General features: G+C 47.1%; 1 protein-coding gene across 2 annotated transcripts in view; it reads left to right on the forward strand.

Annotated features, from left to right (window-relative positions):
* Positions 1-25,622, forward strand: part of LOC135902806 (uncharacterized) — a 70,848-nt gene that overhangs the window by 41,693 nt on the left and 3,533 nt on the right. For both annotated transcript variants that reach the window (XM_065433073.2, XM_065433074.2), the window contains exons 8-9: positions 9,279-9,418; positions 17,140-17,260. In XM_065433073.2, the coding sequence (XP_065289145.1) occupies positions 9,279-9,418; positions 17,140-17,260 (261 nt within the window). The remainder of the gene's footprint in view (positions 1-9,278; positions 9,419-17,139; positions 17,261-25,622) is intronic.

Below are 25,622 nucleotides of genomic sequence, written 5' to 3' on the forward strand. Positions count from 1 at the left end.
AAATCTCGCAGCATTTATGGAGAAGCATACAGATGTTGAGTGCTCCCGCCGACGCTACTAGGGATAAGCAAAATGCGTCCGGCAGTTGATTTGCTTACACGTGTCGCGGCTATGCTTACAATGCATTACGACAGCGAAAATGTCAAGAGGGGAAGGAATCCAGGGAAAACACGGAGAGGGCGGGAGAGGGAAAGTCATAACGATGAGCAAAACGAGGACAAGGTGAAAGCAGGAGCCAACGTTAACGACAAGTGGACTTGTCTTCGTCAAGGTGACATATGCTTACCTCGCCGCAGTATATACAGGAGGGGTTCTTATAAAGGGGAGAGGGCGTAAGGCGGGTGGGTGCGGCATCGAGAGAAGGTGTGTTAGGGGCGAGGGGTTTGAATTGAGATTAAACGGGTGCTGTGCAACAAGGCCAGGGACATGGCCACCCGTCAATCGTGTGTCAACAGCCGTGTGTCAGCCGGTATGTCTGGTGGTTATGGGCTATTATGCCTCTGAAAGCGATAATAGAAGGAGCGACAGAAACCGGTGCTCGTAAAAAAGAATTGAACTGGAATAAAAATTATTTTGAAAAAGGAGAAAAGAACGAAAAGAGAAAGAAAAAAAACACTAAGCAACGAAACTAATTGTTGTTGCCTATAGCTTGAAATTTAGCATAGCGAATAGATTCTAAAGCTACCTTTGAAAGGTTTATGAATATTGGCTGTCATGTCTTGGAATTTATGGATAAGGTATGATTAATTGTATTTTCTTTCTCGTTCAGTACGGAAATTTGATTTACATGTCGAGTTTAAGTTCATCAAACTTATAACCTAAAAAAAATTAAATTATGGGGTGTTACGTGCCAAAACGACTTTCTGATTATGAGGCACGCCGTAGTAGAGGACTCCGGAAATTTCGACCACCTGGGGTTCTTTAACGTGCACCTAAATCTAAGCACACGGGTGTTTTCGCATTTCGCCACCATCGAAATGGGGCCGCCGTGGTCGGGTTTCGATGCCGCGTCCTCGTGCTCAGTAGCCCAACACCATAGCCACTGAGCAACCACGGCGGGTAAACTTATAACCTGGTTGGTTGAAATGCTCGACGACAGCTTCGAGAAGCTTCTTTATTTATTTTATTTATTTGAGTACCCTAAGGGCCCGTTAGGGCATTACATAGGGGGGGACGAAAAAGTTCAAGCATGATTGAAATCTGTACAATGTAAATATATGACGGCATTAGGAACCATGAAAAACATCTAGCAGAAGCAAACAAAAAAAGAAAGAAAGAAAAGGGTAACGAAATTTATACAATGTTTAGTAGCGTGAAACGCGCATAAGAACATAAAATGTGATGCAAACAATCAGTACCCATCAGAACACGAGGTTAAGGATAAACACTTAGGTAAACAGCCTACACAGACACATATCTGATGAAACGGAATGAACTTTACACAATGTCAAGCACTTGAAAAACACTGTTTAAGTAACTATTCAAGGAAATGTGTGTTCGGACAGGTTGACACAATCTAAAAAGGTTACCAGAGCTGCATGAAATGATGATGATTCCGTAAGCGAGACAATGTTTGCAGGTAGCGAGTTCCATTCGGCAATAGATAAAACTAGAGTCGAATTTTGATAAGCGTTAGTCCTGGCAAATACAGGTTTTACTTTATGAACATGGTCTGTGCGGGTAGAGATATGGGGAGCGGGAAGAATATGGGCTCGAGCGAATGCAATGTTGCTGTGGTAAAGGCTATGGAAGAAGGTCAACCGTGATAATTTCCTGCGCATGTCATGTTTAGCTGTGTCCGCGCGATGTCCTTTTAATCTGACGCTCATTGATTCTCCAGTTTCACCAATATATATTTTTTCTTACAGAAGGAGCATTCAAGCATATAAATCACATCCGGATTTGTACAAGTGAAGCTAGATTTGACTTCGTGTCTATAACTATTTGCGGTGCTTTCAATTTTAATGTCACTTTGAAGGTACCTGCATGTTTTGCACCTGGGGCGACAACATGCTTATATTACGAAGGAACGTAGTTGGCTGACTTTTGCGTGCACTAACACGTCTTTAAAATTCCTGTTGCGGCGATAACTAACACTTGGTACATCCGGGAACGTTTTCCTCAGACGCTCGGTACTTGATAATAGTGGGTGGTATTTTCGTAGGATATTGTTTATGTTTGGGAGGGCACTGGAATATTTTGTTATAGAGGCTGGTGGTCTGTCAGATTCTGGTGTAGGCTGTTTCTTCGCAAATTCCGACAGTCTCTCCTTTCTTGACGCAACATCATAAGCTCTATCGAGAGGAATTTGTGGATAGTTTCTTTCTGCTAGCGTTGCTTTAAGGTCATTTAGGTGGTGGAAGTAATCGTGGTCTTCGCTGCATACTCTTCTTATTCGTTTCCCATGTCCGACAAAGATCCCTTGCCTGCAGTGTCGCGAGGGGATGACTGTTGTAGTCCAAATATTGCTGGCTCTCCGTAGGCTTCTGGTAAAGTGTCGTTCTCAGTTTTCCGTTTTCTATGTAGACTGTCGTGTCGAGGAAGTTGATCCGACTAAGAGAGTGGTGAGCGCTAAATTTAATAGTCGTGTGAAAGCGATTGAAACGCCTAATTAAAGCGGGTAAAGCGCTTGTGCCGCGTTCCCATATTAAAAATATGTCGTCATTTAACGATGGTCTGTTCTTGGGCGCTTTCTTGATTACGTCACGAATAATTCCCTCTTTTTCTGACAGCACCTATTGCGAACTACAGAACGCAGCACGTGCTTTGGCGCAATGCGGGCTACTACTTAACGTTGACCTAATTAGGATAAAATGCGAACTAGTATGTGCAGCACATTCCCATCCTTCTCTTCGCCGACGTAATCACCTTCGCATATGCGATTAGATTTGTATGCCTTTTCTGTTTCTTTTTGTGTTTAGAAAAAGTTTATTTCGACAAGAGACGATACGAACACTGAGTCATAATCACGGCACAATTCCACGCGGACGATAACATGTAAGACACGAAACACAGCGCGTTGTCAACGCGAGTAGTGTCCGAGTCCTCACGCACCAACATATAAACACGTATACCCACGGAAAGGCACAGTTACACATAAACTAAATGCCACATGTACAAAATGATTTTCAATATATACAGAGTGCACAATGGTTATATACAATGATGATGTGATAGAACTCTTTACACAATTTTGAAGTGATGTGCACGAGATGTGTATATACAAAAATGATCATGTATACGAGAGGACACACACACAGAAATCACGGGCACCTGCATTCTATGTGCATTAAATGAATAATTCTGATGGTCTGGCTACAAGAACCAGGCTGGACGAAAATTCAGCCATACGCGTCCATTAGCCACCGACAGGAAACGACATGACCACTGTCGAAGGAACTCTTCTTCTCCAAGGAAGAACAACTCCTCCGACAGAAACGACAGTAGCTCAGAGTAGAGCCTCCCCATAAGTGGAAACAGAGCGCGGTGACGACGTCCCATGGCAACTGCCTCGCACCGGTTACGCCATAGACAGAAGGCCCCCGCAGCAATTAAAAGTCGCGCGAAGCGGCCACGTGAGCAGCGACCAGATGTAATAAAGCGGTTAACTCCAAGGCCACGAAATCCAGTATGCACGGCCCTCCAAAATATCCTGGCAACGACGCATTGCAGCAGTACATGTTTGTTGGATTCTTGAAGGGGGCAATTGGGACACTGCGAAGATGGGACAACGCCCCACCGCTCAAGCCTGTCCCGAGTTGGAAGCACTTGCCACCCTAGACGCCACATGAAGTCGCGTAGGTGGCCAGGCAAAAATGACGCCGTTATCGCATCCCACGACACATTATTGGAACGTGCGAGGCGCGCTGGGGGAACTAGAGGAAGCAGTAAGGCTGACATAGTATCTACTACACGGTTTTGGAGAACGTCTATATCAGGACTTACCTGTTGTATGTGTCGATAAAATGCCACGGTCGTACAGTAAAATGTAGGCGCGTTTAACACTTGTGGGCCGCGATTTAAGTGTACGCCCGGTAACATGTAGCGAATTTTCGTGCCAAGGAAATAGCAAGCGAGTTCACGCGCTGGACACTGATCATGCTGTAACAGACGGAGCAGAAATCGCAGAGCAAGCAGCCGGCAGCGGACAGACACGGATGGGAAGGCGAACCCACCGCGAGAGCGTGGTTGCCCAAGCGCCGCGCGACAGACTAGTTCTGTACGGCCCGACCAGAAGAAGGCACCAAGAAGGGACTGCAAGGACCTAGTAACCCGTAATGGTGGCTGTACGACGTGACAAACGTACCACACTCGGCCGCAAAATACAGACTGCGCTAAGTACCTTCTTTCTGATAGGGGTAAATCATAACCTTGAACATCTTCAATATTTCGCCTTACATCTTCAAGAATTGAGAGCCACACAGAGTCTGATATGCCATTAGAGGTGTAGTCAAGGCCTAAAATGCGAAGAGAATTGCTCTTTTGAAGACGGAAAAGGGGACTTAGGCGTGTCTGTGGTGAACCAATGAACAAATAACGACATTTTGAAAAATTTAGCGCAGCACCTGAAATATTTCCGTACGCAGTGAAAATTCGAAGGCTACGGGTTAAGCTATCTTCATTCCTGAGATATAATGTGATGTCATCGGCGAAGGCTGTCACCTTTACAACACCGCTACCAGGCAGTGGGAGACCACATACGTAAGGGTCTCTCACTATTGAGCGCAGAAATGGTTCAAGACTGAGCACAAAAAGTACTGGGGATAGAGGGCACCCTTGTCGAACGCCACGAGTAACGGGAAACGGTGCACTTTCTCGACCATCAATGAACAATGTACTTCGGATATTTGAATAGGTATTCCTAATAAGTTGAACAAAATTTGACGAGAAGCCGAACGAGGTCAGTACATTAAAAATGTAGTTATGTTCAAGGCGATCGAATGCCTTTTCTTGATCCAGTGAAACTAAGAGACCACGTGCCGACCTGGTCAGCGTGTATGTCATTATGTCACGAGTAACGAACGAAAGACTGTGTATCTCTCTGTCAGGGACTGAGCATGCCTGATGGTGTCCTATTAGGGAAGGCATCAGGCTTCTCAAGCGCCGGGTGAGAACAGCTGTGAAGGTTTTGTAGTCAACGTTGAGAAGCGTGATTGGCCTCCATTCCTCTGGACGAACTGATGACGGATCGTGCTTAGGTATCAGCACAATACGACCGTCCCGAAAACTGAACGGGAAATCAAAGTTCTCAAAGCATTGGCTGATAACCGATACGAAAGTGGCACCAATATCTTCCCAGAACGTTAGATAAAACTCCACGGGTAACCCGTCCGGCCCTGGGGCCGAGCCACGCTTCATTGAAGATAATGCTGCCTTCACTTCCTCGGCTGATGGTCGTGCACAAAGACGGTTAGCTACCTCAGGTGGAACCTGAGGCAGCCCACTGAGCAAAGTATGAAGTCCTTGAGAGCCAGAATCTATTTGCATGGTCGTACGCGCCATGTTTTCAAAATGCGTTACAAAGAGCGAATAATCACGTGTGGGAGGTGGTGTAACAGGAAGTGCTCTTGGGGCCGCAGAACCGAATGCATTCGGCTGTCTAAAAAGCGAGTTTCTTGAAAAGCGCAGAACTTCGGGGTGTGCACACGGATTACGTCTGCATCGCCAAGCAGCAGCTGACAAAGACGACGCCGCGATGAGGCGTTGGAAACGCCTCCGTAGCTCACGCTGCCAGGACCGCATCAACGGAGTCAGTTGATTGACCCGAAGGGCGATGCGGAGCTTCGTGGCAGTATCCGCCAGTTCCTCTGACATACGTCGTCTGAGTGCACGTCCTTCAACTGAACAGTGTAGACGCCACTGCACCTTAAGCGCATCCCATGACTCTCGGTCAGATCTAGAAACAGAGGCGCCCAAAACTCGTGACAAACAAGAGCGCGAGCGCGCGTCATGTAGAACGCGCATGTCCAGACGCCAGGGTTTTACTGATGAGGAAGCAGGGAAGCGAATTTCAAGTATTACTGGTTTGTGATCGGAAATATAAACAGGGGATGAAGGTAACGTTATCACATCAGACTGGGTGACATACTGAGCTAAACTGCTTGGCACATAGGCACGGTCTAACCTGCTTGACGACGCACCACGTCGCCAGGTCCAGGCAAAGAAAGAACCATGAAAAAGTTGATATGTATCTAGCAACGAAAAATGCTGGACGAGGCGACGCAACTCCCGTGCGTTCCAATCAGGGCGACCCCAGCCCGGGCCCTGCACATCTGCTCGCGTGTCTAAGACGCAGTTAAAATCCCCAACGAGCACCACGTGACGACCGTCAAGGAAATACACGTCCAGGTCACGGAAAAAATCATTGGACTTAATGGCCTGCGCGGGTCCATATATGCACAAAACCCGTAACCTAAATGAAGATAGTACACAATCAAATGCCAATATTCGCCCAGTCCCATCATAAAAGACATGATGATCTCGCAAGAGAGCTCTGTTGAAAATAATAATACCAACTCCGCTAGGTCGTGATGTAGCGAAGGAGAAGAAACAGTCTAGGTTAAAAGTGCGTTTGAAAGTGAGGACATGTCCAATGGTGAAAAAATTTGTTTCTTGTAAACACAGTATGTCACATTGTTTTGCGCGGGCCACGCTAATAATTTCGGCTTGTTTTACAGGACTTCGGAACCCTTGTGCATTTAATGAAATAATTTTCAGGGTGTCAGCCATAATTAATTAAATGTATCACCAAACTGACCTGGTCGTGTTGTTCAAGTCGGCGCCCCGGGAACAAGTCCAGGGGTTAAGCAGTCCACGCGTCACTTCTTCGACCCTCTCGAAGAAGGCCGAGGTTTTTTGGGCCGCTGTAACTCGGCACGGCGATCGGGGCCGCCATCCGAGCCAGAGGCTGACGCATGAGCGCGCTTTACGTCTCGTGGGGCCGCCATTTCTATGTCGAGTTCATCCAGGCTCGGCGAGAGTCTAACGCTGCTATCAACTCCGAGGCTGAAGCTGTTTTCTGATGAGGATGATGTCGGTAGCGGTAGGACGGTGGGATTGGTTTCATCGTCACCGACAACCTCGGCAGCCGGGGGCCCACCCAGATGCAATGGCTGCGCCGCTGTAGGAGATGCAACTGAGACTGGTGAAGCCGCAGCAGACTTCGTGGGTACATCGACTGCGGCGATCGCAGGGTCAGACGCTATATCCGCGTTCAAAACTTTGCTGGGATCAGGAGGAGTGATGGTAACAGCCGAAGTGGAGGCGCTTTTGGCTGCAGCACGCGTGTCCCCTGCTTGAAAGGCCAGCGAACATGGCGTGTTGCGATCCGCCACGTCACGGTCTTCTTTTTCAGTAGAGGAGGCCGGCCAGCGGCGCTGTGCCGGCGAACATGGCGCGCTGTGACTTCTCGAGCTGCATGCCTCTTCTTTTTCATTTCTTGACGCTAGCTCATGCGCAGTCAGTGCAATTTCTTTGGTTGTGGCGTCACGCGCAGTCGCAACCGCAGTTGACGCCGGCGGTAAGGGGGGAAAGGCTCCAGTAGCAGCGTCTGAGTATGAACGCCGCACAGGGCACGCGACCGTAGGGTGACTATCCCCGCAACGCCGACAAGGACGGTCACACCCGTCGCTTTCGTGGCCATGGACGCCACAACGGCCACAGAACGCTGCGGTGCACTGTGCACGGTAGTGGTCGCTGGAACCGCACCGACGACACACGCGTTGCAAGCCGCGGTAGTCAAACGTCACACGATGACCAGAGACTCGCAGATAATTGGGGACAGGTGTTGTGGTGCTCATTTCCATACGCACGAAGCGTGTGCCCGTGAGCACGCCACGTCGTCCGCTCATGAGACCAGCGCTGACAGACAGAACCTTGCCGTATGGTGATAGTGCCTGGACGAGGACTTCGTTCGGAACGAAGGACGGCAAAAAGAGGCAGGTTACGTTGGTTACCTGCGGGCCAACGGGAACGACGGGACAACGCTCGCCACCGATGACGAGGCAGCCAGCATCGACGATTAGAGTCATGGAAGCCATGCTCTTGACGGTGACTTGGAAGTTGAGGCCTCCCATGTGCTGAACGCAGTAGACCTCAGAGAGTCCAACTATTGAGGCCGTCGCGTCGACGACGGTCTCGGGACCATTCCCCGTAGGGACAACAACATCGAAGACGTGGGCCTTCGAGGGAGTCCATGACGCTGTAGGCGCCATGGCGTGAGAGGTGGACGTCCCCGACGTGGAACACGCAGGGGCGTCGGTAGAACCGCTTGTTCCGTGCGCCTTCTTCTTCCTTTACACCTAATTCTTACACCTTAATTACACCGTTTCTTTTTAACGCGATGTCCCGCACCCAGCGTCACACATCTCTTCGCCAAAAATAATTTCTAGCCGCGCACACGCAACCACGCAGGCCCTCCATGTGGCGCAAGGAAATTACTGAACTAATGGAATTGCTCAACGTACAATACGTAGAAAAATTGTACAGTACGACTTAGACAGAACCCACACCCATGATAGCGTACGATTGTAATTAGAATGTACAATAATACATATTCATGTTACGCGGAAACTCAAACGCAAATCCCTTTTCCAGCTGCCATTTGAGGTCTATCTTAGCAGGAGCGGCGCGTCCCGCTAGGTTCCTTGCAACACCATCCAGATGGCGCTCGCCTCCGCGAATTCGCGGCAGCGGCGGCGCCCGACGTGGCTGGAAAGAAAAGAAAAGAACCAGAGCTTACCTTCGTGCATAGCGTTCGCCACCAGCGTTTCGAGGAAAATATCGCGGTTACATAAGTTTCAGTTGCCGAGAAGCGGGAGAACCTGTCAGGGATCTTTGAATGTTATCGCGTTCCGCTCTTAAAGGCGATGCTAAGCATCCTCCGAGCTTTTTTATAAAGGACCTGACAGTTCCGCGAATTCTTGAGAAGTACCGTGCTTGTGGAAGACGCATAGTAAAATGCACCTTTGATGCTCTGAAGGTCTTTTTTTTTTAAACAGGCAGTTCCTTTTTTATTTATTTCGCCTGAAGGTATCCAGCATTTGTCGCATATGCAACGATGCGTGTGGCGGAGATCGTAGCGCCTACTCGTTAAAATCTGTATTATTACAGACATAGGAGACGATCTGGTGATAAACCCTAACGCTGTTCTCACAATGAGAAACTACCGACAAAGCTAACTTTCAACTCCGTCATCCATCAGCAAATACAAATGAGTGGATATTGCAGCTAAGATTGATCTGCGCAAAGTTCACAGAACTGTCTACGCAATGTTTCAGAAAGAAACGAGAGACCTGCTACCAGCACAACAAAATAGAACCCTGCCCCGAGCATGAGAGAGACGCCATTCGGAGGCTGGAGGAGTCCATGAACGAGGCGCAGCAGCTGCTCTGCCAAGGCGACAGGGCTCTCTTAAAGAGTGAGTGGGCTCATTTTACTTCGAACACCGGTTGACGCCGCGTTCAGGCAGCAACCCTTACGTCGTGCTGACCGTCCGTGCCGTGTTCCAGAACCACTTCCCTATCTCTACATCAAACCTTTCTTTTTCTTTTTTCCTTCCACTTCCATTCTTTTTGTTTTGAAAGCACTATGGACTCCCTCGGCATGGACAAAACGGCTCTCCATGGCTGTCCGAGTCTCCTCAGCCGAATAAATACTACTACAACTACTACTACTACTGCTACTACTGCTACTACTACTACTACTAATAATAATAATAATAATAATAATAATAATAATAATAGCAGTAGCAGTAATAGTAGTAGTAGTAGTAGTAGTAGTAGTAGTAGTAGTAGTAGTAGTAGTAGTAGTACTGAAGTTGCTGCTGCTTCTGCTGCTGCAGCTGCTACTACTGGCAGAGAGATTTCAATCGGAGTACGCAAGCCGCTTGTGTAACCAAGAATCCAAAGCCTGCTTGTATTTTGCCGGGACCCAAGGGATTGCGGCCGCAAGTGGAACTCAAGCCTCTTGCATCCCCTAATCTAGAACTATGTACTAACAAACAACCTCTCACTCGCACACAATGATCAAACATCGCATTCGCCCTCGTGACGTCGCTGCGTCCACATCCCACAGTGTGCATACGCCTCAACAGCGTTTGCATCGTGGGATAGCTTGTGAACGGTGCAGTGTACAGTTATAAGCAATGACTCACATACCCCGGCACCGCGACGATTCCTGTCCTCCCTTCTAGCCAAGCCGCCTGCTCGACACCCTAAAGTTATATGTAAAAACTACCGATAAGTGGCGCTATAGCGTCACGCGTAATGGCATTCATCGAGTGAGACATGTAGGTAACGTGCACCTTCCAGAAGCGCTTGGATTTAACGCGGACGGAAGCGTCAACCGGTCAGCAGTCGAGATAAGCAAGGGATGTTTTGACTATTGGTGGGGGAAAAAAACGGGAAGAGATTGATACGACCGGACCCGTTAGAGGCATGGGCAGCGGTAGAAGGTAGATATAGAAGTTTCGATGAAGAAAAAAAAAAGATTAAAGAGATGTGTACAAAAATGCTATAATGAAAAACTTGTTAAGCATACCTAAATAAGTCAAGCAGGTTAGGTGACTATTTTTCACAGCCCCGTTTTAAAGGGGACGCCAATAATTCATCCTTATCATCATCATAATCGTGGCAGAGGAGCAGAGGGTTTCGTCTAAGCATATATGTGGCATCACTGCTGCTGCAGCATAAAAGCCGTTCGCTGTCTACGATTTATTACCCCTGCAACAAGCTAGAAGAGTGAGCTTGTGACACTTCCTGCTGCATCGGGAATAAGAACAGCTCTCGGCAAGACAGGATCCACAGGAGAAAGCCTACGCGGGACTTGTGTGCCTTCTGTTTGTCCTGTATTCGCGGCCGTTTTTCATGTTGCCCTTGAAGCTGCGCAGGTCTCCTTAAACATTTTAATCAAAAGAGCGAGTCACGTACTTTTCGGTTGAAGCGAAAAAAAAGATTTGGCGCTTACCTTGCACTGTTCCTTCAGAAATTTTGCAGAATGATTGCACGTTGGACTGTGCGTCGTTCACTGCAACACTTGTCGCAGTTAATTGTCTGGTTTTAAAGAAAAAAACTACAAATTTGCCTTCGCTTATGGAGATGCGGCTGCTAGTACGACGGTGCAAGCATAAACTTGTATCGCGGCCTGCCAGCAGCTACAGAAAGCGGCTGGTTAGGGAGGGTTTCCGCGTGTCGCCTGCTCCTGGAACACGCCGCAACCTTCTCTGGCCGGCTGCTTTGTGTCGCTGCCGGCAGTCAGCGACACGCGGTTTTTGTCTCCTTTGTTTTTCATGCACATCAATCAGCCCCATTCCAATACTCGTGACCGCGAAAACAGAAAGCGCCATGACTAGCGGCATGACCAGAAACAGGGCTGCGCACGTATGAATGCCTCACTTGATTTTGTTTTTCTTTCTTTCGCGCAATGTGTGGGTGCTTCAACTTCTAAAATTGTGCGATGCTCACGATCAGCTACACCACGATAAACGTGCTCAGACATCCTTAACAGATCTGGTGCCCTCTTCGGCGATGTCGTTCATGGACGCTCAAATTATTGTGCGTTCGCTATTGACTGAGAGGCAGAAAATATTTAGGCTCCTATAGCTGGCTGCTCAGGCGATATAAAATGTAGTGTTTCTATCTCGTGCACACTGCAATGGCCCACTAATTAGTTATGGGGCCGATTGTGTCCGTTGTCGGGACGAAGTAAATGCTACTTATACATGCAGCGTGTCAGAGTCTTTACGTAAGCAAGCATTAGCTAGAGCTTTCCCTGCGACTGCATGCAGCGTGAAAAACAGAAAATAACTTTATTGTGCTCATGTCGATCGCGGTAAGCTGACATTACACGACGATCGAGATGACAAAGCAGTGTAAAATGCAGCACAATTCATGTATCGCGGTAACATGCGGCACAACTATGACACACGCGTTAAAAAAAAAAAACTTATTAAGGCATCATAGTGGCAGAGTAGCAAACTAGATGTCGTCTAGTCTCTTTCATGCAGTGCATCAATTCGTCGAAAAACATGCACAATTAAGCAGATCTCGTGGACAAAACCTTGACTCACTCCACTACATGCATTGTAATTGCAGTGAATTAAGCACACGACGCTGGAGCTCCGTTGAAACAAGCGACGCCGAAGGGTACTGCCACTAAATAATCTTCGTGCTATATTTCTGCGATATCAAATGTGATCGCATTAAAGAAGCACACTTACCGGTATTCAGAGACGACAAGACGGCTGCAACCCGCCGTGGTTGCTCAGTGGCTATGGTGTTGGGCTGCTGAGCAGGAGGTCGCGGGATCGAATCCCGGCCACGGCGGCCGCATTTCGATGGGGGCGAAATGCGAAAACACCCGTGTACTTAGATTTAGGTGCACGTTAAAGAACCCCAGGTGGTCCAAATTTCCGGAGTCCCCCACTAGGGCGTGCCTCATAATCAGAAAGTGGTTTTGGCACGTAAAACCCCATAATTTACATTTTTTTTTTTAAGACGGCTGCAGCGCTTTCGGAACCAGCCATCGCAGGCGACCGACAACCGCTAAAGCGCTGTTGCCCGCCACTGCCCGCGCTGTTCCGACAGTCCGCTCACCATCATCATCCTCATCATCATAACAAAAGCATGGCGGCCGCTTTCGGGCGCTGGAAATTGTGGTCTATACGTCCGCGAAGGCAGCAGCACTGCGCTGTTTCATAGCCTGAGGCATTTGCCCCAGTGTAGCGAGAGCGAAGCTCGCTCTTAAAGCCAAGAACAAGCGTTTGTCAGGAAAGCACGTGTTCGCTATATCTTGCAAAACGCAACGCAGGACACGGTGAACACTTCGTTGCACTTGTTTGGACATGAAATAACATTGAACGCCTCATGTGTATCTTTGCACAGGATTTAGTTGAAATGTTTGAACAATGATTACAAAGGATTACAATTAAATTACAAGTGCGTCGTAGTTATCATGTTTCTCGTATTTTTTGTGCGTGTTCGTCGCACAGAGTGGCTTAACCCGGCGATAACGACGGCGTGCCTGAATAATAAATCATTGCAAACTAAGGCCTGGAAGCGAAAATTTCTCATCCACCCGAATGCAACACGAATCTACATCGAAAACCCGAACTGGTTTCTCATAAACAACGCCTCTAAATTGAGAAAGACTTCTTCCGGGCCCAGCGTCGCTAACAAGGAAATTTATTCACCCGTAGGCACGCTTACAACTGTGGTATAAACGAAAAGTACAATATAAGGCACATCACATGTAATGCATCATACTTGATGTAAACAAAACAGATTAACAAATGAAATAATAAATGTGCCTTCTTGACACTGGCTTGACACACACAACAACAACAACAACAAAACTCATTACCGCATCCACGCAAAAGCATTGTTGCCAGTCTCGAATTTACGAAAGGTACCCGGGGCACACGCAGATACAGTCTGAACTCAGGTAACAGAATTAACCATTATTCTGGCTGTAGAAAGACTTTGCCTCGGGAGACGGTTATGTACCGCGTAGACCAGCGGCGAAGAAACTCGGCTTCACCGACTTTGAACAACTGTTCTTCAAGATGACCCCATACTATCACTCGTAGTTTTCGCATTCTAGGGTGCATTGCTCTATTTGACTGCCGAGATCGTTCTGCGATGTTGCGGAAGCACCACTAAACGTAGCTAGCGCTGTAGTAGACGAGACTCGCAAACCGATCTCGGCGCTGTGGTGGCCGTACGATGGATATTCCGAACATTCTTGCAACTAGCTTCCAGAAGGTGCGTGCTACACCGCAGTCCTTTACTACATGCGCGTTGGTCTCTGTTTGTGCGCAATATATGCATTTATCGTTCGCTACCATATGCCAGCGTTCAAGCCTGTCTCTTGTAGGTAGAATGCCCCACTGATATTGCCAATGAAAATCCTTCACTTGAGAGGGCAAATCAGGTGAAAGCACAGCTTTCCATGTTTGTGTAGTAGCTGTCCGTGGAGGTACAGCTGTCTCACACAACATTTCACAAAGCCTGGAAACTGGTGTCGCACGCCACTTTGTAATTCTTAGTTGTACAAGCTGGCTTTGCAAGCGCGCAGCCGCCGCATACTGCGGTGCTGGCGTTACTGCCGTCGGAAGCAAGTTGCCTGTACTCTGCGGCATAAGCGTTCGGCGGTAAGGCCCAGCCAATAAAGGAGCAGTGGCCTACCAGGGTACTCATCATCATCAAGTAGATCACATGTACTCTTAGTGCACAACAGCCTACCGAATGTAACTATGCATGGCAAGCTCCATCCTCCGCTGGATTTTGGCAGACGCAAAAATTGCTGCGCTACGTATTGCGACTTGTTTAACCAGAACCATGAGAAAATAAGTGAGTTTACTACTCGTACCCAGTGTCGCATGAGATGTGGTGTCGGCGCCTTGCGTCGGACGCCGTTTAATGAACGAAAATTCCGAACCACAGCCACACCCGCCCTCCGCGTCGTGCAGAGGCTTTACTGAACTAATTGAATTCCTCAAAGTAAGATGCGCCCAAAAAATTCTAAAGTACAACCTAAACGCAACCTACAGGCATGATAGCGTCAGATTGTAATTTGAATATAAAAGAAAACATAATTCTGTTACGCGTAAATTCAAACATAAACCCCTTTTCCAACGTTTCTACTATTCCTAGAGCGGCGCGCTTTGCTCGGTTCCTTGCAGCAACGCCCACGAGATGGCGCTCGCCTCCGCGCATCTGCTGCCCACGCAAGAGTAGAAAGTTCACCCGCTCGCCTTCGTGCGTGGCGTTCGCCGACGGCGTTTGCCGGTAAACAGTACGGTAACATAAGCTGCAGTCAAGCATTTTTGTCAAGCATTTTTGAATGCTTCCGTGTTCCCCTCTTAAAGGCGAAGCTTAAGTATCCGAATTCCTTTGTAGATTCATGCTACATTCGGAGGGGTGGCAATTTTTCTCTTTCTTGATAGTTCCTCCACCTTGCGGGATTCCACAGAACTGACTTGCCGAACTAAGGCCTGAGGCGGCCTTCCGTACAAAGCTAACGGAACAGAAGGCTCCCTGTATCAAATCCAGAAATAAAGTCCAACTATGTACAACCGCCTAAAAGGCCTAGTTTCAGAGAGTGAAAATACAGAGCATTCTGGGCGTGCAGAAGTCTTAAGTTTAAAATATAACTGGGCGTGTCACAGAAATCTTGAAAAAATGTGTTTTCGATACCATATACCTAAAAAAAGCGCCTTCATTATTCCCACTCGCCGGAAATGGCGCAAAACGTGGAATATTGGGAATCGGCATGGCTCCTGGGCAGTGTCCTGGGCATATGTCCTCCTAAACATCGTGCGTCACTCGCATCCCGCTGAAAATATCGGAGGCTATGAAGATTTTCGTCATATTCGCTATCTACCAGGTGTCAGCGTCGTCTGTTCGTGTACTTAGGTGTTATTTAAGAACTATTAAATAAGAACAACTGCAAAATTACTGGCCATGCAACTTCACCAATATTAGCTCAACAGCATTTACTACTCATAACCAATTTAACCGAGGCAAAACTTTGTCGCAACTGAGATTTAATGATTGGCTGAAGTATATAAAACAGAACGATCTAGTGAATAACAGGTTTAATTAGCACGTGGAATGTGTTGCCGTGGGTATTTAAACAAATGGGTCAATTCAACTTCGGCAGTAACGCATGGACAACTCATTACCTCTAGATTGGTCACACGTGTTGAATTTGTTCCGTAAAAGAGACCGGATAACTTTATGGTGAATTTTCTTACTGGCAATTTGATGCAAGTTTTGCTTCTCAAATGTTAAATGCCTTATCGGACAATACCGGAGTATTTCCCATTTTAAAGCAGCCTTGTATTTTGTTCTTCTCTGTTTTCCTTCTTCCTTCCTTCCTTCCTTCCTTCCTTCCTTCCTTCCTTCCTTCCTTCCTTCCTTTCTTTCTTTCTTTCTTTCCTTTTTTTGTGAGAACAGTTTTTGATTACCTTACGACGGTGCTCCTATCATCTCGTGCATACCTGTAAGGGCGGCCGCCTAGTTGTATTTATAGCATCATTTTCCTTGTAGTATTCGAAAACAACCATCGAGCAAGCGTCTGTCGTAACATGTGAACTTGTATTCTGTCGAACGTTTTGGTATTTGCCTCACGTTTCATCAGACAGTTTTAGTACTGCGTACGTAGCGTACGCAACGGCGTTGCGTACGTAAGATCGCTGCGTTCTGCAAACTGCGCATGTGCAGAACGCAACACAAACGCTACGAGATGCGTACGCGGCCGCTGCGTACGCACGCATCCGATTCTTGCGTGCGTACGTAGGGAGCCTTGCGTGCTGCTCTCGTGGTTCTCGTTAGTTCGGGAGAGCGCGAGACAAGAGTTTCGAAAAATGGCGGTGTCGAAGGCGACCAGCGGAAGGCTGTTCTTTTCCGGGGCGTACGACTTGGCTTTGCTGCGCGAAGTAAACGCGCAGAACCCTTTCCAGGATCTTGCAAAGTGGGAATGTATAACCAAAAATATGAATTTTGCTTTTACGAAAGTCTTCAGCGTGCGCTGTTTGCGCGAAAGGCTCGACCTACTCTTGGCGCAGTTCATCGGAAATGACCGTGCCAGCCCCAGAAAGCAAGTGTTTGGTCTTTATTTTTCTCTATGTGATTCGTGCATTTCATCCGCATTAAAAGTAGAGTCTCTTAAAGGCCTAAATATAGTTCGACGAAGCGGGAGCGTGCCCACACGTTACATCACGTTAGTCAGATCAACAGCGTCTAGTTTGGCCGACGGTTCGACGTACTGGTGGACACGGCCAATGCGCTCCGACGCGCCCGGCGTCTAACGCTTGCCCTCTTACGTACGTAGGCATTTCGCAGTACTAAAAGCCCCAACGCGACACGCGCTCCTACGTTCCGCAAAGCCCTTGCGTACTGCGTACGTATCGTCATGACGCAGTACTAAAACTGTCTATCGTTGTTTTCATGTACTTTTTCATGCTCTCACTGGTTCTGTCAAGTAATTTGACACGATGGACTATACCAGACGCCACATCATAGGGCACCGAGTTATGTCTGTAGGCTTGGCGTTTTTAACGCGTTCCATTGCTTGAACGTTGTCCGAATAGTAAGTGTAAGATGTGATCGTTCAGTTCCCTTTCTTGACCTTTTCCAGACCTTCTGCTCACCTACAAATGGTGGAAAGTTGGCGACTTCATAAAGTGCTCAACTAACGTGCAAGTAAACTACATCACGGATTACCTGTATGCAACAGCAAGGCTCCACAATGACTGCAGGTAAAAAAATATTTTCTACCTGTAACAATATTTTTGTGCCAAGGTAAAGCACTGACAATTCTTTGATTCGTTCCTGAGGTGTATTTTATTTCACAGCATCACTCTTGTTCAAGCAGTCCCCATGATTTTTGTATCAATGTCATTTCGTTTTGTTTCTTGTATGCCATCGTATTGACATCCCGCTTCACATCATAGACAAGATTGCGATCCGTCGTGCGCATATGTTGGTTCACACCGTAGGCCACACAATGAGAAAAACCGTGGGCAGAGAAGCTACGTCGCTTCGGCCTATCGCTAAATCGAAACTATGACCTTTGAATACAATGGTAAGGATAACAGCTCGGAACACGACAGCGAATTGTGCAACAGCAACAAGTTCTAATAATTCGAAACGGTTAGGCGTTTTCTTTATTATTATTATTTCACATCGCATGGAGAATTATAGCCCCAGAGCGATGGAAAATAAATAATCCCCCGCAGCCCTATGAGCAAAAGAAAGCTCAAACTAGAAAAACAAGTGCGATAGAAGTGCTCAAAACACATCAATGACAAGCTTGACTGTTGTCAGAGACGGACACTGAACTTCTTGTACCTTACACTAATAGAGTGTCATCACGAGTATGAAAATTCAGGCTATTGCGCACATACAGAAACACGGTGTATCAGACATTTGGGAGAAGTTAGCCGCACAGCACTAATGCTACTGCCTTCCTCAGCAGGGCGTGCTCAATAACATTATGCACTGAAACAGCTCAAAGCACTTTGAGATGACAAATCAAAGCGAGCCACAGAGATGTAAAGGCGCGCCATCCTCCGCTACCAGCTGTGGCATCTGGCCAATCAGCCGCAAGAGCGCGTTACAACGCTTTCCCGCATCAGCTCGAGCGGCGGAAATAGGTCTAATTATGTTCTTAAGACTGCTACACGTCAATCGTAAAAATCTCTTCTTAAGTCGTCATCTGAGGCGGCTGTTTAGGTTTTGTGAACCGACTTACGCTTACTATTGGAGGAAGCAATGAAGTTCGCGTTTATTTCTGTTTTTCAACTACAGCCCTTGTCTTTGCAGCGGCGGGCACCCCAAGCTTGCTCATCTTACGAGCAGTTTTAGCCTTATGAATACGCTTCTTTAGTAAGATTTTTCTGAAGCCAAAGTTTGTTCGTAAGTTCACTTAGTGAATTCCACCAGTTTTTCTTTTTCGTGCCTCTCAGTGTGAATACTGCAAACATTGAAGAGGCTACGATCATCGAGGAAGAATTTACTTGTGAAATATGCCGTACACTTGGCTTGCGCAGAAAAAAAACTGCATGGAAGTCGCGCATGAGCAGCCGATTGTGACACAATTTCAAAAGGAGCTGCTCTCTGTAAGAGCTCCTTGATGCAAAATAATTCGAAATGGGCGAGAACTGCGTATAGCAATTTATTTTCTATATGTTGACAGAACGATACCTCACAACGGCGGTTCAGGGTTCCAGCGAGACATAGATTACGAGTGAAAAGAAGCCACATAAACGCCGTCCGAAATTCAAATAAGCGATCGCTTGTTACATTTCGGCATATCCCAGACGTAACTAGTGACAATTCATCCGCAAGCAGAGCGACGCTGATTTCATTGGAGTCACTTATGGTGTCCACGGCGCCGGAAGTGAAGGCGCGTCCCTGTAAGTGAGGCGGCAAATCGAGCCACGCCATTTGCCGTCCGCGGGCCACCGGCCGACGGTGGTCTTGCTGGCAAACGGCGAGATCTTCGCGTCACACACAGAGGGTCTCCCAGCGGCACGGCGACGTGGTCGTTCGGCGACAGAAGAGCGGTCGCGTCTGCGCTCTGGCGTCGCCGATAGTTCAACCGCCGCTGATCGCGCTCGCCACCGATATCGTCGCTAGGCCTATTCCGGTTCACTTCGAATTTGTAGCAGACGGCACTTCCGAGCTAACCGCCGACGCTCCCAAGGAGCAACGTTTTGTTACCGTTGCTGCCACTTCACCCTCTCCTCGAAATCGTTTCACTCGAAGAAGAAACTGTGCTGATATATCACGGCGCCGCCAGCTACGCTGTGCGCCGTCGGTGCACCCACCTGCAGCTGAAGTTGTATCTGAACTCTCGTTGGTGCTAAACGTGTGACCGCAGACGTGGCTTTTAACAAAGCGAACATTACACGTCATTTTACTCCAATGGACATCATATTGCTTGGAATAGAACTTGCATAACCAATGTTCGTGTCACCGGGTCGCATAGACGGGCCGGTGCAGCGCCCATGCGCTATTTCTGCAGTAAACAGGAAGTGTTCACCATTTATGTTCGCTGTGAGATTCTATGAGTAGCATTGTCATTCCCTTCCTTTTCATTTTCTCACTAGGCACTCTTAAAGGGAGCGCGTGCCGCTGGAAACCAAGTGGGCATTTATGCGCAGGCTGGCACTATATTAACGCGATAGTGTTAAGGCACCTGTGTCGCAGAAAACCAGGCGTCGACGTCCCGCGTCGGACGTCGACCATCGTTTTTCGGAATAATCGTTCCAAACCATGCATACCCAACCACGCAGGTCCTCCGTGTAGCGCAAGGAAGTTACTGAATAATTGTATTTGTCAAAGTAAAATGCATCGAAAATTGGTAATGTACGACTTACACACATTCCACAGACATGATTAAATCTCCATGATGAAATGACTGGCATTCAGGCGTCGGCTCATGCCCAATTAACTCGGCTTGACTCTTTACTACTACGCGTTGACGACCTTGAGGACAGATCGCAACGCAACAAGCTCATATTTCATGGCATCCGTGACTCCCGCGAATCGTGGGAACAGTCCGAATCACGCATAAGAGACGCACTAACCGACGTAATCGACAGCCTGCCTGACACGGCAATCGAACGTGCTCATCGCATTAGTCACTACACGCCTAGTACGTGTCGCCCAATTGTAGTTAAATTCACCAGCACGAAAATAAAAGACGAAGTACTTTCTATGGGCGCACAGCTGAAAGAAAATGATATTTCTATCTCCGAAAATTTTTCGCCCGCCACCCATCGCGTCCAAAAAAAACTAATTGAGTACCCTAAAAGCCAGCCCTAACCATGCCCTTTCCAGTTGAGGTACATCAAACTAATAATGAATAAAAAACAGTTCGTCTATGACCCGGCAGCAGACACCGTCAACGAGCATGCGCCATATGAACCACGAGATAACGGCGGGCATGCAAATTCCCAGCACATACCCAGTTAGGAAAACGTGAGGGGATGTGGACGAGAATCATGCACCGTATCTGTGTTCTTTACTAATATTCGAAGCATCATGAATAAGCGCACTTCCTTAGCATCTGCCTTGGAGTCTTGCAATGCCTACATTTTTGTGCTTACCGAAACGTGGCTACATTCACAAATTCAAGATAACGAAATTCTTCAAACTGCACACCATTTTTCAGTGTATCGTTGTGACCGTACAATGCGTCAGGGAGGCGGTGTGCTCTTATCCATTTCTAAAGATTTCCCATCTCACTGCATTCATGTCAATACTGACCTCGAACCGGTTTGGGCCATGATTGAAATAAATCGCCAGAAGATAATCATTGGTGTTTGTTACCGCACCTCCCCTTATTCACCTAATTTCGTAAATGAAAGGCATGATATCATTAATATTGTTACATCTCGTCATCCTACGTTACCTTTATTTTTGCTTGGCGATTTTAATCTACCAAACATAATATGGAAAACTGAACCTCCAACCTTACACCCTTTTTCTTCATTAGCCAATGAGTTCTTAGACATGTGCTCTGTCTTTTCACTTTCACAGCTTGTTACTCAACCCACACGAACTACCGAATCCGTTGAGAACACACTTGACCTTGTATTAACATCGCGGTCTGACCTAGTTTCCGACATCACCTATTTACCCGGCTTGAGCGACCATTCGGCACTTTCGTTTGACATAAATATTTTGCGACCAAAAACCAGTAAAAAATTCAAATCTTTTTGAGACTACGCGAAAGGAAATTTTGAAGCCATCAACGCCGAATTATCTGCTTTTCTAGACGTGTTTTTAAACAACTTCGACAGCCGTAGCGTTCAGACAAACTGGAATATGTTTGCTGCAAAAATTGCCGAACTAACAAACAGATACATCCCACTGTGCACCCTTGCATGTAATCTAAACGCCCCATGGTATAACATCCGTCTCAAGCGCCTGTCTAATTAAAAAAGAACGCCTGCACAAATTAGCCGAACGTTCACTTAGCCTAACCCGCTGGACCAAATACAACCTGGCCGCAGATGAGTATGTAGCCACGTATCCAAGGATCAAGGATCAAGGTGAAAGTGATCCAAGGATCACTTTCTTGGCAATACCTTGCCATCAATGCTTAAAACCGACACCAAGAAATTCTGGCGCGTCATTGACCCCAAGGCGGATGACATGATAACCTTAATCGACAGCTCTGGAAATGTTATTCCAACTAATGAATGTGCGTCCGCGCTCAATGATGTTTTCATGCACAACTTTTCATCAACTACACGCATTACTCTTCCATCCACGCACGACTACGATTATCAAACAATGTTTCCCATAGTCAATAAACCAGCAGGCATCGTAACAATTATCTCATCTTTAAAACTCTCTTCGGCTCCAGGACACGTATTAACAAGCGCGAAATTTTTGAAAAGCACTACCTGTTACTTCTCAATTATTCTCGCAATGACATTCCAACGGTCGCTAGATAAGGTTTCTTTGCCTGCTGAATGGAAGGTAGGGAAGGTGATCCCACTCCATAAGTCGGGTAACAAGCATTCTCCATATAACTACCGCCCTATCTTGCTCACTTCCATTCCATGTAAGATGTTAGAACATATATTTGATTCTAATCTTGCTAGCTTTCTTGAAACTAATTCATTCTTTTCACCATCGCAACATGGCTTCCGCAAGACATATTCATGGGGAACACAACTAGTTTTATTAACGCATAAGCTAAACGTCATTCTTGACCGCTCTTCAGCTGCGGACTGTATATTTTTAGACTTTTCAAAAGCGTTTGACAAAGTGTGCCATACCGTTCTAATGTTTAAGCTCCATCGAATTACCATTGATCCCAGACTGCTTGCATGGCTTGAGTGCTTTCTTTCTAACCGTTCACAGTTTGTCTTTGCTAATGACTCAAACTCGCAACCAAGCACATTACAGTCCGGCGTATCTCAAGAGTAGGTACTTGGTCCCCACCTTTTTTTAATTTACATAAATGGTTTACCCTCTTGCGTTTCCTCTAACATTCACTTATTCGCCGATGATTGCGTAATCTTCAGGGAAATAATATGCGACACTGATATATCTTCTCTTCAATCCGACCTTAACGCTATTTCTACTTGGTGCCAATCATGGACAATGGAATTAAATATAAAAAATTCAAATTTATCCGTGTGTCCAGAACTTCTAACCAGCTTCCTTCTTACTACGTTAACGATCTCCCCTTAGACCCTGTTTCATCCTACAAATATCTTGGTATCCATATTACTAGAAACCTCTCGTGGTCCATGCACGCTTCTTACGTAATTAAAAACGCTAACGGCATGCTGGGATACCTAAAACGCAATTTCACTAAGGCACCGTGTTCCCCAAAATTAATGCTATACAAATCACTAGTACGCTCAAAGCTTGAGTACGCCGGAGCAGTTTGGGATCCCTTTCAGAAAAACCTAATTCACCCATTAGAAATGGTACAAAATAACTCTGCTCGTTTCGTTTTTTTCTAGTTATAACCGAACTGCGAGCACTTCTGTATTGAAATTAAACCTTGATTTGCCGTCTTTAGCCTCTCGCCGTAAAGGCCTTAGACTTTCACTTTTTCATAAGATATTTCATCATCTTTCACTTCGCGATGAACTTATCTCACCTCCTCAATACATTTCATCAAGGTTAGATCACAATAACAAAGTTGGAATTTCATCATGCCAAACCAATGTCATGTCTCATTCATTCCTTCCGCGTACATCTGCTGAGTGGAATCGCCTACCTGCCTCAACCGCTACTGTTGTTGACCATCAGCACTTCATAGCAGTATTAGATAACATTGTATAAACAGAAGCACTGCATTCGTGTTCTTGTACTGCCTAATTGTATCACTGTTTTTGTATTACCGGAACACTGTATTACTGCACTACATGCACCGTATTTCGTTTTATTGTCCAGCATCCCAAGAACACTCAGATAACATTGCATAACCGAGAGCCATCTATTTCTGTACTATTAACCATTTTGCTGCACTGTACTTTATTTTTCTGTATTTGATGTAACCACTCCCCTCTTGAGTGCCCCTGGCCCTGAGGATACACGAAATAAATAAATAAATAGCGTCGGATAGTAATTTTAATATACCAGAAAAACTAATTCCGTTACGCGGAAACTCAAATACAAAACTCTTTTAACGCGATAGCGTTTTCCGGCTGCCGTTTCAGGATCCCGTGCCTTAGCAGGAGCGGCGAAGACCCCTCGGTTCCTTGCACACCATGAAAAAAAGAAAAGAACCACAAAGGCCGCCTTCGTGCATAGCGTTCGCCGCCAGCGTTTCCCGGTAAACACTGCGGTTACATAAGGTGCAGTTGTCGGGAAGCGTAATAAGCACTGAGGGATCTTTGAACGCTATCGCGTTCCACTCTTAAAGGTGAAGCTTAGGCGTCCTCCAAATTTGTACTGCTAGCCAGTGGCGTAGCTATAGGTCGTCTGGCACCCGGTGCCCTTATCTCTTCTATCACCCCCCCCCCCCTCCCGCTTGTAGTCGAGGAAGGCGAGGATATCGACAATTTTCGGGTGTCTTCAGACGTATATGACACGTACACCCCCCCCCCCCCCTGCTTGCCCCGTGCACCCGAAGCCCACGTCCCTCCCTCCCCCCGTTGCTACGCCACTGCTCCTAGCGCCTCCGAAGACATATCGGCTGTATATATTTTTCTTCTAAAAACATGTATATATTTTTGTAATATAGAATCATAGCTATTTTCGCTTTCAGTAAAATAAAATGCGCATGGATATTTTGCCAGAGAAGCTACAGAAATAGCTGAACGGCGTGCAATCGCACCTGCCTGAATTCAACCTCGCCGCCGCTCACGCTCGTAGTGTTCACGAAAAATTATAGAGTGATAGGGCTACATTACGGCTTTCTGCTTGTGGATCATAACCATACATGAATAACGACGGCTTCCAAGCGTCTCTTTTTTCACGGCTGTTGCGCGTCCCCCTACGTACCGCCAATGACATTTTTTTTTCTGTTTGTATGACCAAACAATGTGCGAGATTTCCGCAAGGGGGCACCGTGTGTCAGCTCGGACCTCCAGCGCTGGTTCCTCATATGACGAAATATAGCAGCCAGAAAATAATCAGCAGAAAGCTTCTGTTGAAAAGACAGCGTTAGAGAAAAAATATTCACCGACGAATACGATACTCCCTAATGCGAAATTTGAGCGCAGCTATATACGTTATTTCATTTCGCGATGTATTGGCTGGTGCGGACAATCAATTTCGTGCAGGACGTTGCAAACGGAGCGAAGTGTGGCGCCATTGCTTAGCTAAACTGGAGATCGCGAGTACCAGCGCGTGGGTGAGACGTGGGCGCGATTCACAGAAGCCTCCGCCGACAAGCTTCCCAACGACGCGCGCTAACCTGGCTCCGTCTCGTAGTCACCGTCGCCGCGCTACGCTTCTTTTTTTTAGTTGAAAAGCTTGTCCTTAGGCATAGTGCACCACGCTTTTCTTCTCAAGCTTTTGCCACATACCCTCCTACGCTTTCCGCCTCGTGGTTCGGCTGCACCCTCCTCCCCGTTTTTTTCCTCGCACCTTTTCTCCCGCCACTTTTTTCATATCCCGCTGCGCGCCACCTTCGCTCTCATCGTTCGCTGTGCCCGTTCGCTCGGTAACGGAAAGGGAACTTAAGCAGGAACCGGCGCCTAAGAGCTACTCTTTAAAGGCTCAATCACACCGGTGACTTGAGGACATCCAGCAAATATTTGCGGCTGGTGCCGAAAAAAGCGACTGCAGGCGACCGATGCTCACACCGACAAATCCGGCCGAACGCGACCTGCAAGTCACAATCCCGACAGTTGTGCTCAGCGAGATCTCTGGGGATCTACGCAGTTCACGTGAACTTCGCTGGCTTCGCGTTTCAGGAACAGCCATGAATTTTGATTTGAGCGACGAGAGGCGTCACTGTGCTGATGTGCTCTGCTGTGATATCTGCAAAATGGCCGCTTTTCGACAAAAGTGACCATGGAGGCTATTCTGTAAGTGTCCGCCTAGTGGACATGTCCATTTCGTCTGCTGCTGAAGTGCTCATTGACTGGCGGCGCCATTTTCCTTCTGACGCGTACCACAGCCCAGCCAATCAGA

Source organism: Dermacentor albipictus, chromosome 1 (genome assembly GCF_038994185.2).
Source record: "Dermacentor albipictus isolate Rhodes 1998 colony chromosome 1, USDA_Dalb.pri_finalv2, whole genome shotgun sequence".
Classification (NCBI taxonomy): domain Eukaryota; kingdom Metazoa; phylum Arthropoda; class Arachnida; order Ixodida; family Ixodidae; genus Dermacentor; species Dermacentor albipictus.